The sequence below is a fragment of the Neofelis nebulosa genome, chromosome 4 (assembly GCF_028018385.1).
Source record: "Neofelis nebulosa isolate mNeoNeb1 chromosome 4, mNeoNeb1.pri, whole genome shotgun sequence".
NCBI classification, from domain to species: domain Eukaryota; kingdom Metazoa; phylum Chordata; class Mammalia; order Carnivora; family Felidae; genus Neofelis; species Neofelis nebulosa.
Window position 1 is genome coordinate 71,402,203 of NC_080785.1, and position 15,806 is coordinate 71,418,008.

A 15,806-nucleotide genomic window follows, 5' to 3' on the forward strand; every position below is an offset into this window, starting at 1 on the left:
CTTTAAAAAATACATACATACATAACTAACTTAGATGTAATTTAAATAAATTATTAAAAATTAAAAACAAAACAAAAAATACATACATACATACATACATACATAAATGCCCTATGACCAAATAAAATGGATTTCTTACCTTGACCCTAGCTGGCTTAGGACTACTTTCTTATTTGTTTTCCAAGCTACAATTTTCAGAACCCAGGATCAAATATAAATTTCAAGGTCTAAAAGAACGTACCCTCTGTACTTTAAATTGGCAAAGTTACAGTTTACCAAAGATTAGTCCTATAAAGTCTATGAAGAGTTTTTTAAATGCATTTATTAACCTTACATAATTCGGACAGTCTTTCTAAGAACCATGTACCACTGGATATAGGTATAATCAGCTCAATTTCAACTTATTGTATAACTGGTTTTATTAAAAGGATTTAGAATCTAAATTCATATTTGTTGAGGATGTAAGTAGAAATTCTATCTAGTTAGGAACACTAACATAGTTCAGTAATTGACCATGTTGATTCACACTGTATACTTCGTATCTTCATGCCTTTCTAAAATACCACAATTTTTGGTTCTAAATTACATTTGTATAAACAAATTATAATAAGAAGGAAACATTAAAAACTAAAGGCAAGTTTTAAGTATTTAGATAAAATTCTCATTGAAATTATACATCTATAGGTACAATTCTAGCAGGCTAAAATTCAACATAATATTAAGTAATGAAATTATACATATCTGAAACCACATATTTACCTGACATTGCCCTTGGTGTTTCTGAGAACTGTTGCAGCAAAATTCTGTGTGACACCCACCAAGCTGATTCCATCCACTTCCACAATCTGGTCATTGACTTGTATTCTTTGGGAAGAGGGGAAAAATTACCCATAATTAACTTTTCTGATAATACATTACCATTTTCAATACATGAGTTGACAAAACACTTGATATTTAAGACACTCTTATTGATCCATAATTTGTTTTTTATTATACACAAGTTCCAGATCTTAGCCAAATGCTTAATGTTTTAAAAAGATTATTTTGAAAGAATAGATAGAAGCAATACTAAATGGAGAGATTCAGTTTACTCAATATTCATAATCCTATCACAAAGAATTCATAACTGCTAATGTATGGCACGCTTACATCATTTTTTTTGTCCTTAATAAATTACATGAAACATAATACAGCCAGCTGAAATACACTGTGAGCCTCATACCTAGTCCTGCCTTCCACTATTCCTCCTCAAGGAATTGCAGGGAATCCTTCCTATTCAAGTTGCACGCTTGAAATATATAATGCTCATAACCATATATATGTGCATGTGTTCAGACACATGTATATAAATGCATGTATTTATCTTTAGGAGCAACACACAGTATTAGTGTTATTTAGTATATAATGCTTTTAAACTTATATATATACACACATATATACATGTCTGTATACACACACATATATATACACACACATATATACATATATATATACACACATATATATACACACACATATATACATATATATATACATGTCTGTGTGTATAAAATGTGTATATGTGTATATATATACACACATGTCTGTGTGTATATATATATGTATATATGTGTGTGTATATATATATGTTATATATACACCATTTTTTAGGTCTCAAAATGAAGTATTTCTTTTTTATTTTCTGAAGTATTTTCAAGTATTTCAATCATGGAGAAGTGCAGAGAAAATTAGCTAATAAAAACCCATGTACCAAACACCCAACTTTATCAAATCTCAGCACTGTGCAATATTTGAGTCATTTTTTTTCTAAAGGAATGTATTACGGAAAAGCTGAAGCCCCTTTATTATTTGCCTCTAATTCTAGTCTGCTCACTGCTTCCTTAGAGGTAACCATCATACTAATTTTGATGCTTAGTCTTCCTATTGGTGTTTAGATGTAGAAATAACACATATATATGATATGCACAATATGCTTCATCCAGAGTTACGTATGAGATTTATCCATGGTTATAGAACCATTCTACTAGTTCATTTAAATTTATTTATTTATTTATTTATTTATTTATTTATTTATTTATTTGTATTTTGAGAGAGAAAGGGAGAGAGAGAGGGAAGGAGAGAGAGATGAAAGAGGGAGAGAGAATCCCAAGTTATGTTCCATGAGGTCAGTGTGCAAAGCCTGACACAGGGCTCAAACTCACGAAACCGTGAGATCATGATCCGAGCTGAAATCAAGAGTCAGACACTTAACCGACTGAGCTACCCAGGGGCTCCTCTACTAGTTCATTTTAACACCCGTGTAGCATTATCTTTTATGAATATACCAAAATATATTCACCCATTATTTTGCAGATGGACAGTTGTATTGTTTTCCATTTTAGCTCATAAATGTCTCCTTATGCACACGTGTTGGATTTCTCTACAATATATAGCTAGAAATAGAATTCCTGAATCAAGGAACATAGGCTTTTTCAACTTAAACAGACCGACAAATTTTAGTTCAAAATGCTATGCCAATCCATATTCTCAATAGCATTGTATGAAAGGTTCTGACTTTCCACACTCTCACCAATCTCACCTTGGTGAGATTTGGAACCTTTTAAATACTGGCGATCTTGGGGCGCCTGGGTGGCTCAGTTGGTTGAGCATCTGACTTGGGCTCCGGTCATGATCTCTCAGTTCGTGAGTTCAAGCCCCGCGTTGGGCTCTGTGCTGACAGCTCAGAGCCTGCACCCTGCTTTGGATTTTGTGTGTCTCTGTCTCTCTGCCCCTCCCTCGCTCTCTGTCTCTCTCTCAAAAATAAATAAACATTAAAAGAAAATTTAAAAAATACTGGTGATCTTATAAGTGTAAAAAGATATCACATTGTGATTTTAATTGCATGTCCTTGATTACTAGTGTGGCTGAATGTACTTTTCAGATCTTTGAGTTATTTGCCCACTTCTGCAGACTGTTAGATCATGTTTTTTTTTTTTTTTTTACCATTTTTGTTGATGTTTTTGGGTTGAGCATCTTGTTCCTTATTGATTTATTGAAGATGTTCTTATACATCCTGTGTACTAACACTTTTTCAATGAAATATGCTGCAAATACCTTTGGCCCAATCTGTAGCTTGTCCTTTCACATTTCTCTGAAAAATGCTATTTTGAGGAAAAAAAATTTTAAACCTATAATCACATTTGTAATTTCAGCTTTGTATTAGGTATTTCTGTGTTTTCTTTCAGGACTCCCTTTCTGCCTCAAAGTTATACAAACATTCTATATTTTCTTCTACAAGTTTTAACATTTTGCTTTTCTGCATTTAGTTATCTATCCAGCTATTTTTTTTTATTTAAGTTTATTAATTTTTGAAAGACACAGAAAGAGAGAATGGGAGGGGTGGACAGAGGGAGAGAGAGGATCCTAAGCAGGCTCTGTGCTGATCAGTATGGAGCTCGACACAGGGCTCTATCCCACAGACTGTGAGATCACGACCTTAGCTAAAATTGACAGTCAGACACTTAACTGATGGAGCCGCCCAGGCAGCCCTGGAAATTAATTTTTATTATAATATGTGTTAGCAATCTATTTTTATTTTTTCCAAGTGTTATAAACAATCTGCTTAACAACATTTAGTAAGAGTTCACTTTTTCTCCATTGATTGTAGTGCTACGTCTGTCAGGGTTTCAAATGTGTATCAACATGTTTTGGGTTTTCTATTAGTTTCTACTCATCTGTTTGTCTATCTCTGCATACTCCATTGCTTCATAAGTTTTGACATTTCATAGGACAATTCCCTCTACTTAGTTCATTGTCTTCAAATTTTTCTGAACTATTCTTGAGCTTTTTCTCTTCATAATTAATTTTGGACTTACTGGACAAGTTCTATAAAAACACTTGTTGAGGTTTGAATAAAATCATACTGATTTTTAGATTACTTCAGGGAAAACTAACATCTTTATCATATTGACTCTTCCCATAAATAAAACTTGTCTATATAATTACTCTGGGCACGTGTTGGTTGTATCATGTGTTGCTGCCATGTGTTAAGTTATTTAAAGCTTGAAAACAAGGGCAAAAAGGAGAGCAACCTATCTTTTTTATGTGATGTAGTGCATTATTTAACAGGTCCAACCAAGGATAATTTGGGGGAATGTATTTTAATTGATCCACTGTTTAAAATTGATTAAAATCCTGGATATACTTAAGTTGTATGTTAATTTGTAGATTTTTGTCCTGAATAAACTCAGATACTTTTCTTCTGTTAAAAAGATAATCTCATAGGCCATGGTTTATTTCCCTGTAGAATATTAACTAGTTTTATGTCTAACTTAGCAATGTTACTTTATTAATGTTCTAATACTACTTTATTAAGTAATATTGCCTTGAATTATGTTCTTCTAAAAATGTCCTTTGAATCACATTTACCATCTCACTGGTTCTCTCATTAATTAGTGAGTTTAGTAAAGTCTAATACATGTTCATTTTATATGTACCAAAGTCATTTTTTAACTCTCTGAATATTAGCCTACAATAGCTTTGGAGGTTCCACCAAGATGCCACAGTGGATTCACAAAGCCAATTCAACTGTCATCACAGAAATGCACTTCATGGGCTGTTTAAGCCCAGGCACCTATTTGCTTGGTCTCCACAGTGATTCCAAAGCAGCAATAATGCACTATGCTTGTTAACATGGTTTTTTTCTAACTTAGTACTTTTGAATTTTTTCTGGTTTTGGTCATTTTGGTTCTGGATCTAGTTTGCACTAGACAGCAACAACAATAAATACTTCCCCACTGGTAGCAGTAATGAGTACCACTGTAATTTTATAATCTGACTTCTTGAGATGGCTATCGGGATTCTGGGGATCTATTATCTCTTGTGGGAGATGGTAAAGAATTTGACTTGCTCTCCTTTAATTTGTTTTTTGACTATTTGTGGGCTTAGGCTATTTCACATAAAATTTCATGGATACTAGAAAGGAAAATAGCCTTTTGAAATCCTGACTGGTGAGTTTTTATGTTTCTTTGATTACTTAAAGCTATTTCTGAGGTTGCAGAACTGAAGTTACATATTCTCTGTGTTCCTGTAATTGAGAAAAGCCGTTATCTCTCACCGTGTGTGCGTGAAATATGTTCCTAACATAGAAGGGTATTAATAAATTAAATTATAAAGTCTTGGAATTGAAAGGAAGGATAATCTGGTTCATAGAGGATAGTAGCACTTTCAGAAATCTTCTAGTATCTAACAAAGAAAAAAAAATCTTTAGAGATTCTTCTAGAAGCTCAGAAAAATTTTTATAGAGAGCCCAGTTCACGTAGTAAAAGTGAATCTTTTTTTTTTTTAATTTTTTTTTCAACGTTTTTTATTTATTTTTAGGACAGAGAGAGACAGAGCATGAATGGGGGAGGGGCAGAGAGAGAGGGAGACACAGAATCGGAAACATGCTCCAGGCTCCGAGCCATCAGCCCAGAGCCTGACGCAGGGCTCGAACTCACAGACCGCGAGATCATGACCTGGCTGAAGTCGGACGCTTAACCGACTGCGCCACCCAGGCGCCCCAAAAGTGAATCTTTAGACAAATAAGACTAACTTAATAATTTCTGCTTAAAATACATACCTATGTTTTCTCCATGATTTTGTAAAGGTGTGTGTTTGTATTTTCCAAATAAAGAGACTAGTTAATCTGAACTTCCTAATATTCTGATATGGATACACCAGGCACCATGTACAGTATCCCTACATAAAGTTTCACAAGCATAAAAAAATTGTGTTTAAACTGAACCATAATTCTGACTTTTATATCAATAGTAATTATGTTTTAAAAGTATCAGCTTAAAACATGATTTCCAAGATTCTTAGTGATCTCCAAAACCTTAGTCATAAAGCATAGCTTTTAATATAAACAACTCTGCTTCTATCAAAATGTTACAGGGTGGCTCAGTCGGTTAAGTGTCCGACTCCTGGTTTCGGCTCAGGTCATGATCTCATGGTTCGTGAGTTCGAGCCTCTGCGCTGACAGCATGAAGCCTTCTTAGGATTCTCTCTCTCCCCCCCCTCTATCTCTGCTCCTCTCTCTCAAATAAATAATCTTAAAAAAATAAAATGTTATAAAGTTACTATAGCTTTGCATCGTATTCATGAATGTGTTTATCTTTACACTTCAAGAAGATGTAAAAATAGTGTGTGTGGCTGCAAAAATTATGGCTGCTAGTCTGGTATTGTTTGTGTATGATAGGCAATTATTATCAAGTTCTTATCTTCTTGCAAAGGTTGTTAACCAGAAGCTGGTGAAGTAAACTGTCAATTAAATGTAGTATGGATAATTGACGCTATGCCAGCAGCAACAGTGATAGAAAAAATATAATTGTGTAGGTGAAGTAATGGGAAGAATTTCTTTTGAAAGGAAGGACAGACAGTAGGTTAGCCTGTTCTAGAATATGAGAGAGCATAATGAAGACCAAAAATTGACTGTGTATAGCAAGTTGAAGAAGGTTTGAAGAAGTGATTTTTATTTGCTTAGGTTTCTACCATCTGAGGCCAAAAAGAAGCTACAGAATGAGCTGAATTTTTTCTGCAATGCATTCAGTTTTGAAGTTATTCATAATATAATTTAGAAGAAAAGAGTAAAATTCTTTTACTACTACGGTTACACAGAGTGAATCAATTCCGATTTTCATGATATCCCTTCATATATTTGAAAACTGCTATTATATTCCTCCATTAGGGGTAAGGATGAGAAGAGAATGACATAGAAAAGAAAGATTAAAATCAGGAAGACAGTTAAGAAGTCATGTGCAATTTGTAAAAAGCTTGAAATGATAACAGCACAAAATTATGAATGAGAGTTCTTTTTACTTCATATCCTCACCAGCATTTGATGCTGTTAGTGTTTTGGATTTGGGCCATTCTAATAGGTATGTAGTGGTATCTCATCATTGTTTTAATTTGCAATACTCATATTGGGAGAAAACATTTATATATCGTATATCTGATATGGGGCTTATATCTGCAGTATTATAAATAATAGTTATAACCCAATAACCGAAAGACAACCTAATTTAAAACTAAGTCGGGAAAAGACAAATATCATATGATCTCACTTGTATGTAGACTCTAGAATCCAAAACCAACAAACAAACCAAAAACAAAGCTCACATATACAGAAAACAGATTTGTGGTTGCCAGAAGGTAAGGGGGGTGAGAAGTGGGGGTGGATGGAATGGATGAAGGGGTCAAAAGGTACAAACCTCCAGCTACAAAATAAATACGTCACGGGGATGTAACATATAGCATGGGGACTATAGTTAATAATACTGTATTGCATGTTTGAAAGATGTTATGTAAAGTGTATCTTAAAAGTCCTCATCACAAGGAAAAAAAAACTTGTGACTACGTATAGTGATGGATGTTAACTAGACTTACTGTGGTGTTCATTTCACAACATATACAAATCATTATGTTATACACCTGAAATACAATGTTATACGTCAAGTATATCTTAAGAGGAAAAAAAAGTGGGCAAAGGATCTGAATAGGCATTTCTCTAAAGTAGACACCCAAATGGCCAATAAGCACATGGAAAAGATGTTCAACATCAACAGCAATTAGGGAAATGCAAATCAAAACTAAAATAAGATACCTCTTCACACCCCCCACTCAGAGATGGTTATGCCAAAATACAGATAATAACAAGTGTTCATGAGGATGTGCAGAAATTGTAACCCTCATGCATTATCAGAGGCAATATAACATGGTGCATGCAGCTACTTTGGAAAACCATCCAGCAGTTCCTTAAAAGGTTAAACCTAGAGTTATCACATGACCCAGAAATTCCTCTCCTAGGTATATACCCAAGAAAAATGAAAACATGTCCACACAAAAATCTGTACATGAATGTTCAAACCAGTATTCATAATAGCCAAAAAGAAGAAACAACCCAAATATCCATCAACTGACGTCAGAATAAACAAAATGTGGTATATCCATTCAATAGACTATTATTTGGAAATATAAAGGAATTAAATGTGATACATGATACAACATGGATGAACCTTGAAAACACCATACTGGTGAAAAAAAGCCAGTCACAAGAACTACGTATTGTAGGATTCCATTTATATGGAATGTCCAGAAAAGTCAAATATCTACAGACAGAAAGTAGATCAGTGCCTAAAGTGGGGGTAAGGGAGGGAGCTGGGAGAAAAGGAAAGTGATTGTTAATGGACACGGGGTTTCTTTCTGGAGTGGTCAAAATGTGCTACAATTAATTGAGGTAACAGTTACACACATCTTGAATATTCTGGAAATGACTGAATTCTATAATTAAATAAGTGATGACATGTGAATTACATCTCAATACAAATGTTAAACATTAATCTTAAAGAACAACTTTATCCAAAGCACTACCAGCTTCATCATGCTAATAAGATATATTTCTAAATCACTTAGTGTAGCTGTCAAGTTTCTTCAGCATTGGGTCTTAAACTAATTCTGACATTTTTATCCCACATTATCCTTCTTGACATTTAAACTTTGACCACTCTGTCCCCCATCTGCCTCTACCCCCTTTCCCATTTCACCATGCACAAGACTGGATTACTGTATGCATAAGACATAGGAAGTGTTCGTATTTAAGAATCTTCGGTTGACTATTGTGCTAGAGGGTGGGTTCATTAAAAATTAATTAATAGACTAAATATTACAGTGAATTAAAAATTCTAGTATGCAGCATGTATCTCCCTTTTTCCCATTTGATCCATGTGGTGAAGTCCATTACTCTTTTCTCCCATAGAGCAGGTCCAGGATCACTTTCTCCTTTTGTTAATCATTCTTCTCAGGACTTTAGAAAAGCATGCTCCTCTTTAGTTCTCTCGAGCTTACTCTCTACTCCCCGTAAGTGGAAAGATGGATGCATCCACAACTATCTCTCCCTACTCTCATTCCTTCTCTTCCTTCTACAAAGCAGGGAGAACATGGGATTTGCTCAGACGTTCTTAACCCATTTTAACCATCCTTCATACTTTTTGCCCATATAGCCTCTTTCTACTCTTCCTCTAGGTCTAAGGAAGCATTGTGGTGGTAACATTATAGACTCGTCTTAGAGGGAAAACAAAGAAACAAAAACAAAAACAATAAAGTCCTTTAGCCAACTCTAGACTCACCTACCTTAAACACTCTGCCAGATTAATTTACTCATGATGAGGTTGTGAGTCATGACTTTGTGTTATTTGTTTCATATTTTCCTTTATGTAGTGTACACATAAAACTGAACTAGAGCTCCCACCTGAGGGAGTTAGGAGAATTGAAATTCAGCCTTTATGCTAGCTGTCAAGCCATGCACCCATAAGGTGGCATACTTCTGTGAGAGGTGCATTTTTCACGTTTGCACAAACGTACAGTATGAGGTAGTAGTAGTCCTACCATACTGGACAGGATAGTCTAGAGCACCAGTTCCTAGGCTGCCTGAATGCAACAGAATAAAATGGAGGAACATGGAAAATGACAGATTCCTGGAGTTGCACCTCCTCTAAAATTCTTGTTCATAAGACGTGGAGTAAAGCACAGGATAGACATTTGAGCTGTTTCCTGATTCTGTCTATTAGGACTAAAATTGTCATTCACACACAAGTTTTTACATAAATATATGCTTTCATTTCTCTTGGAAAATACCAAAGAGTTTAACTGCTGAATTGAAAGGTTAAGTATCTGTTTAACATTAAAAGAACTGCCAAACTACTGTCCTAAGTGGCAGTAAAATTTTACATTCCCACCAGTCACGTACGCGTATTCCATTACTCAACATCCTTGCCAACATTTTATATTGTCAGTGTTCTTTAGCCATTCTAGCAGGTGTGCAGTGGTATCTCAATGCAGTTTTAATCTGCATTCACCAGTGACTAATGATGTTGAACATATTTTCATGTGCTGGTGGCCATTCATATATCCTCCTCTGTGAAACAGCTATCAAAAAATCTTTCGTCCATATTTTTTAAATTGGGTTGTTGTTACTGAGTTGTAAATGCTCTTCACATTCTGGATACAAGCCCTTGTATATATGTTTTGCAAATATGTTGTCCTTGTCAATACTTTCTCTTTTCATTTCAAAACTGTGCCTCTCAAAGTATAAAAGTTGTGATTTTAATGAAATTCAACGTGTCAGTTTTTTTCTTTGATGGTCCATGTTTTGTGACCTGTTAAATGTGACAATACAAAGATTTTCACCTATGCATTCTTTTTATAGGTTTCATTGTTTAAACTCTTAGGTCTAGATTTATGATTAAATTTGGCTAATTAATTAATCCAACGTAATTAATTATGGTATGGTAACATTTGTGGCTCAGTTTTTTTCCCCATATGGATATCTAATTCTTGTACTGCTATTTGTAGAAAAATATTATATATTTTAGCACTGAGTTATCATGGTACTTATACTGAAAGTCAACTGACTCTATGTCTCAATCCTTTTTTTATTGTTTTCTAAATGTTTATTTATTTTGAGAGTGAGAGAGCTAGCAGGGAAGGGGCAGAGATAGAGGGAGAGACAGAGAGAGAATCCCAAGCAGGCTCTGCTTCTCCCAAGCAGGTCAGCACAAAGCCCGATGTGGGGCTCAAACACATGAACCATGAGGTCACGATCTGAGCTGGTATCAGACTCAGATGCTCAATGAACTGAGCTACCCAGGTGCCCCTATATGTCTCCATCTATTCCTTACTTTCTATTCTATTCCATATATTGCTATTTTTATATATTTATTAGATATTAAATATTTCTATTTTATACCAATATTACTTAGTCTTGGATACTGAGGCTCTATAATCAATCTTGTCAAATTGGGTAAGGTCAGTCTCTAACTTTATTCTTTTTCAGAACTTTCATTCTAGGTACCTTGCCTTTCCTATGCATTTTGGAAACAGCTAATCAATTTCTTTAAAAAAAATCCTGCTGGGATTTTAATTGAGATTTATTTGAATCTACAGATGAATATGAGGCCATGTGACATCTTAACAATATTGAGAATACTGTTATAAAAATTGTCACATCTCTATTTGTTTACCTAATCTTAGTAACATATTACCAACAACTAGTATGAACTCAGCTATATTTTCATTTTTAAACAACACCCTCACAAAAATAATAACTGTAAGGCAAGCCATACCCTGAGAAGACTGTACACATTCCTCCCTTTGTATCTTTTACACATTTGCCCATATATCCCTTCTCTGCCCTCTCGAAAGCCTTCTTCTAAAGGCCCAGTTCAAATATTAACTTCTCCTTCGGCATTAACCTGTTTACTCAAGCCTAGCGGTCTTTTTCTATCCTTTGAACCTCTCCTACACCTTACGTTTTACGCCTTCGCCTAATGTTACATGTTTTCAGATAATTGTTTAATATTTCTTGAGGTATAAGATCTCCCTGAGCAGATAAATTGCAAACTTCTTGCGTCTTACATCTGAGCCTGGAGCAGTAATTATGTACTGCTAATCCTATTAAGCCAGTTTTGGAGAATAAAGGAAAAGAAAGAACTCCTGTTACATGCAGTTTTATTCTCTGGATGGGACAAAGTTAAATGTCCATTTTTAAGATAACATTTTTTATACACTGCTGTTGATAAGACCCAAAAGATGCAAATGTTCCACTTACTGGCTCCCTTCCCATTATTCTGTTTATGCCATTCCCTTTTCTGTGGCAACATCTTCTCTTCGCCATTTGTTATTTAAATATTTTTCTAGAAAACATCCTTCCTGGTTAAATGTTACTTAATCTAAGTATCATTTTTTTTAACTTTCTACCTTTGTGCATGTGTATACATAATTTGTGTAACATGACTTAACGTTTCCTTGTGTTATTTTATAAAAGTTAACTTGTGTAGGGATGTGTTGAGGGTGGGGACTTTGTCTTATAAGTTGATTCTAAACTACTTTAATGGCTAAAACTATGACTTTATTTCTTCTTAACCTTTGCATAAAATAAAGCATAATGCTATGGAAACAATTGCTCAATACATGCTTTGATGACAACAGTTCCTCAATGTTTCCGAGTGACCAACGACTACAGTTGTACAAGTACAGCAGTTCTCCAAGAACCTTTCATGGCAGTTCAAGTGCCTGATTTACTAGTATCTATGGAAGATAAAGGCAAGAAGAAAATTCTTTTTCTTTCAAATATTTAAAGTAGCTTTGCACAGTGGCAGTATCATAGTCAATGAGGTTTATCCAAGGTGTGATTATTGCTAATTCAAATATTTAAAGTATACTTCGTATTTTGAAAAACCAAATTAAAGTTGAATTATAGAATCTGAAAGATGAACACAGTTGGCCTTCCAGAAAAAATAAAGTAAAGCTAAAAAGCTCAAATTCTCAAAAGGAAAATCATTGTTATATTTTTATAAAATGAAAAGATGATAACATGACTTTAATTAGGCAAGAGCATTTGATAAGAAGGATATTTTAAGAAAAGACACAAGTTTAAGGATGACTGAAAGGAGTAAGAAATAAAGGACTGCAAAATTTTAAAACGGGTTTTCTTTTTAAGCTAGTATGTACAGGACTGGCATCTACTGGTGAGGGGAAATAAAAGGAAAAGCAAATATAGGTTTTTACATCGTCAATAGACAGAGTAATCACAGGTGAAAGAAAATCAGGGTGATGATTATCTTAATGGACAAGAATAAAAGAAGTACAAGCAAGGTCAAAGAAATTTCTGAAAGTACACATGCTTGTACAGAATAATTTAGATAAAATGCAATGAAACAAATACAATTAAAGGGACATTTCTAAGTAGTCTAATCAGAAGGAAGATAGCACAAGTGCTAGAAAAATATAAGTAGAGAAAATAATATGCTTGCTTCATTGATTTGATTGATTCATTCAGTCAGTAATTTAGTAAGAGTGAGTCAATCTTGACTGTATTCCAAGAACAATGAGAGTTATTGGGATACAAATCTGATTGAAGTATGGGGCTTGTGTGAGAATATCACACACACACACACACACACACACACACACACACACACACACGTATGCCAGTACAGGGGTATGTGTGTATGCTGCAGAGACTGGAGACCTGGAGTGTGCTAAGCTACACAAAAATTACAGTAAGTGTGCTAAGAAAGGTATAAAAAATAGATTGATATTAAGAGGAGAGGGCTATTGACTTTGTGAGGTGAAGGTCAAGTGGAACCAGAGCAAAGAAAAAAGCTGAGAATAGATGGATTCACAATGAAGTCATGGTGTTCTTGCAAATAAGCCAAGAAAGTCACCAGCCATATACAATGCTATCAAAATAAACAAACAGAGATGTGACCCCCCACAAAAACTAGAGACTACTGGAAATTACCTTTAGGAAAAGTAACAGAACAAACATTACAAACTGAAGTTATAAGGAAATTTGACCAAAAAAGACTGAACACTAGAAGTGGAATCAATCCATTCATGCACAGGTTTGAGTGCTTATCAAAAGTCTAGTACCAGTATGTTGCATGTGGTCCCTGCTCTCAATGATTTAACAATGAATCTATGGATACACACTCAATACACATGATATGATGACAAACAAACATAAATGGATGTACTACAGACCATTATATTCAAGTGTACAGAGGCCGAGAGTTCAGCTGGGCTCAACCAGTGACGTTTAAATGGTTTCAGTGATGAACAGTTTAACCCTGAAGTAAAAGACAATGAATGTTGAGAAAAACAGGACTTGGGGAAGGGTGAAGAGTATAAAAGGAAGTATGGAAGTAAGAAAAGAATCTGGGTCTCAGAGTTGCTGAGACCAAAATTTCAATCCTAAAGTTTTCACTTACTGATAATCTAAAAGTCCCCAATGCTGTTTCCCCCTCTGTATGTTGTTTTAGGGATATTTTTTAAATTTGTGAGATGTAAAGAAATAGAAAAAGGAACTACTGGAAGATAGAAAAAGAAAAGAGCTAGAAAGCAGATGGCAGGCTGGGAGTGAAAGTTTCTATAAAGTAGTCCTGGAAAGAGAGAAAGAAACCTGAGGTGAAGTAAATCCAGACCCACCCACCCTTCCTGCAAGTACTGTGGAAGTGAAGAATGAATGAAGGAGACTAAAGACTCAAGTTACAGCTCTCAGGCCCACATGGCAAACAATCCCCAATCCACTAAACTGGAAAAGCAATGAATTCTTGGGAAAAAAAGGTGATAGACTGGGGGATGGGAAATTAAATGCATATCACCATTTAAATGCATATCACCACCAACAGGATAAAACAAATTCACAAGCATTTTCCTAATGCTGGACGGATGGGGGTTGGAAAAAGGTATCCTATTTAAAAGTATATAGCATGCAAAATGTTAAATGTAAATGAATGGTACTGTACCTATTACAGCAAAACTTTATTTTTTATAGCAAAACTTTAAAATGTGTAACAGTCTCTTTATAATGCATTTTGATTGCTTTATTTTAGCAAAAGTTTATTTAGATGCTTTCATTCATTTACCTCAGCACACAGTTTTCTTAATCCATTTTCTATGAAACCTTAGGTTTCTTCAACTATGAATTCCTGAAAGAATTAATCCTTAGTTTAGATGAAGAAGGTTCACTATTACTACCATACTGATTGTAATGATTAGCAAAAATATGTGTGAAAGGGTTAGCAGAGTAATTGATGTATTATATGGCCTTAATACATTGTAGTTTCAGTAATTACTATTTTGACTAAGATGTGCAAGAAGGTTGGGGAAGGACACTGGTGCAGACAATAATGTAATCTTCCTGATTGAAGTAGAGAATTGAATATGCACTTAAATAACATTGGTATTCAATGTTAACAAGACCTTGGCCCCTGATTGGCAAAAAATAGAGAGCAACTATACATTATTGTTCACAAAGGCTACAAAAAGTGATAATTGTAGAAAGAATAATCTTGGAACAAGGTGAGGATAAACTGGGAAAGATCAGCTAAATGAAGCCCCAGAAAATATGGCATAATAAGAGAAAGACCTGACACAGAGATATGGCACAAAGAATGAACACAAAAGAAGAATTTGAGGAACGTTCCAAGGCAGGGAAATAAAAAATACAATAAGATATTATATAGGTAAAATAAATAAAACAATAAAGGATGACTAGAAAGGTTTACATCTAAAGTAATGAAAAATAGGGTCAGCACAGAAAAAATGGATTGTTCTTATCAAGGGAAAGGAAGAAAAAAAAGGAAAAGAGGAATTCAATTTATGTTAAGTTTGAGATGAAAACAAGATACAAGTGATATAATAAATAGGTTCTATATCCACCAGGATTGGGATATGAATTTGAAAGTAATTTCTATAGTCATGGAAAAAAATCAGTTCACCAACTGAATACAAAAATGAGTTCAAGAAGCTAATTTGGGAGAATTATAATATGGGGTGAAAAATATAAGGAAAAAGATCTATACAGCTGTCTGTCTCTCTCTCTTACACACACACACACACACACACACACACACACCAACAAAAAACAAAACAAAACAAAACAAAAAACAAACCCAAGGATCTCATTAGAAATAAGTGATTATGATATGACACTGAAAAGTTTAAGAAGATTAGGTCTAAGAAAAGGTTACTGGATGTCTCAAACACCAGGTAAATAATTCTCAAAGCAGTAAATTGGACAGAAAATTAAGGGCATAAACTAAATACAGAATTTTACTGTGTTTTAGTTTAGAGTTGCTCTTTAATTCTGTTTATTGGACTTGACCGTTAAGATTAGCACTGAAAGAACAGATGATAGCACGATTGTAAAAAATGTAACAGGGAAAAAGCAAATGGAAAATAATTTGCAGAAAAAAGATGTGTCTAGTAAACATCTTAAGAAGCTC

At 34.4% G+C, this 15,806-nt stretch overlaps 1 protein-coding gene and 1 pseudogene across 16 annotated transcripts in view; one reads left to right on the forward strand and one right to left on the reverse strand.

Moving 5' to 3' along the window:
• PPP1R9A (protein phosphatase 1 regulatory subunit 9A) overlaps window positions 1-15,806 on the reverse strand; it is a 326,344-nt gene that overhangs the window by 125,494 nt on the left and 185,044 nt on the right. For all 16 annotated transcript variants that reach the window (XM_058725032.1, XM_058725033.1, XM_058725031.1 and 13 more), the window contains one exon: window positions 760-864. In XM_058725032.1, coding sequence (XP_058581015.1) covers window positions 760-864 — 105 coding nt within the window. The remainder of the gene's footprint in view (window positions 1-759; window positions 865-15,806) is intronic.
• On the forward strand, window positions 12,156-12,307 carry LOC131511293 (U4 spliceosomal RNA; annotated as a pseudogene).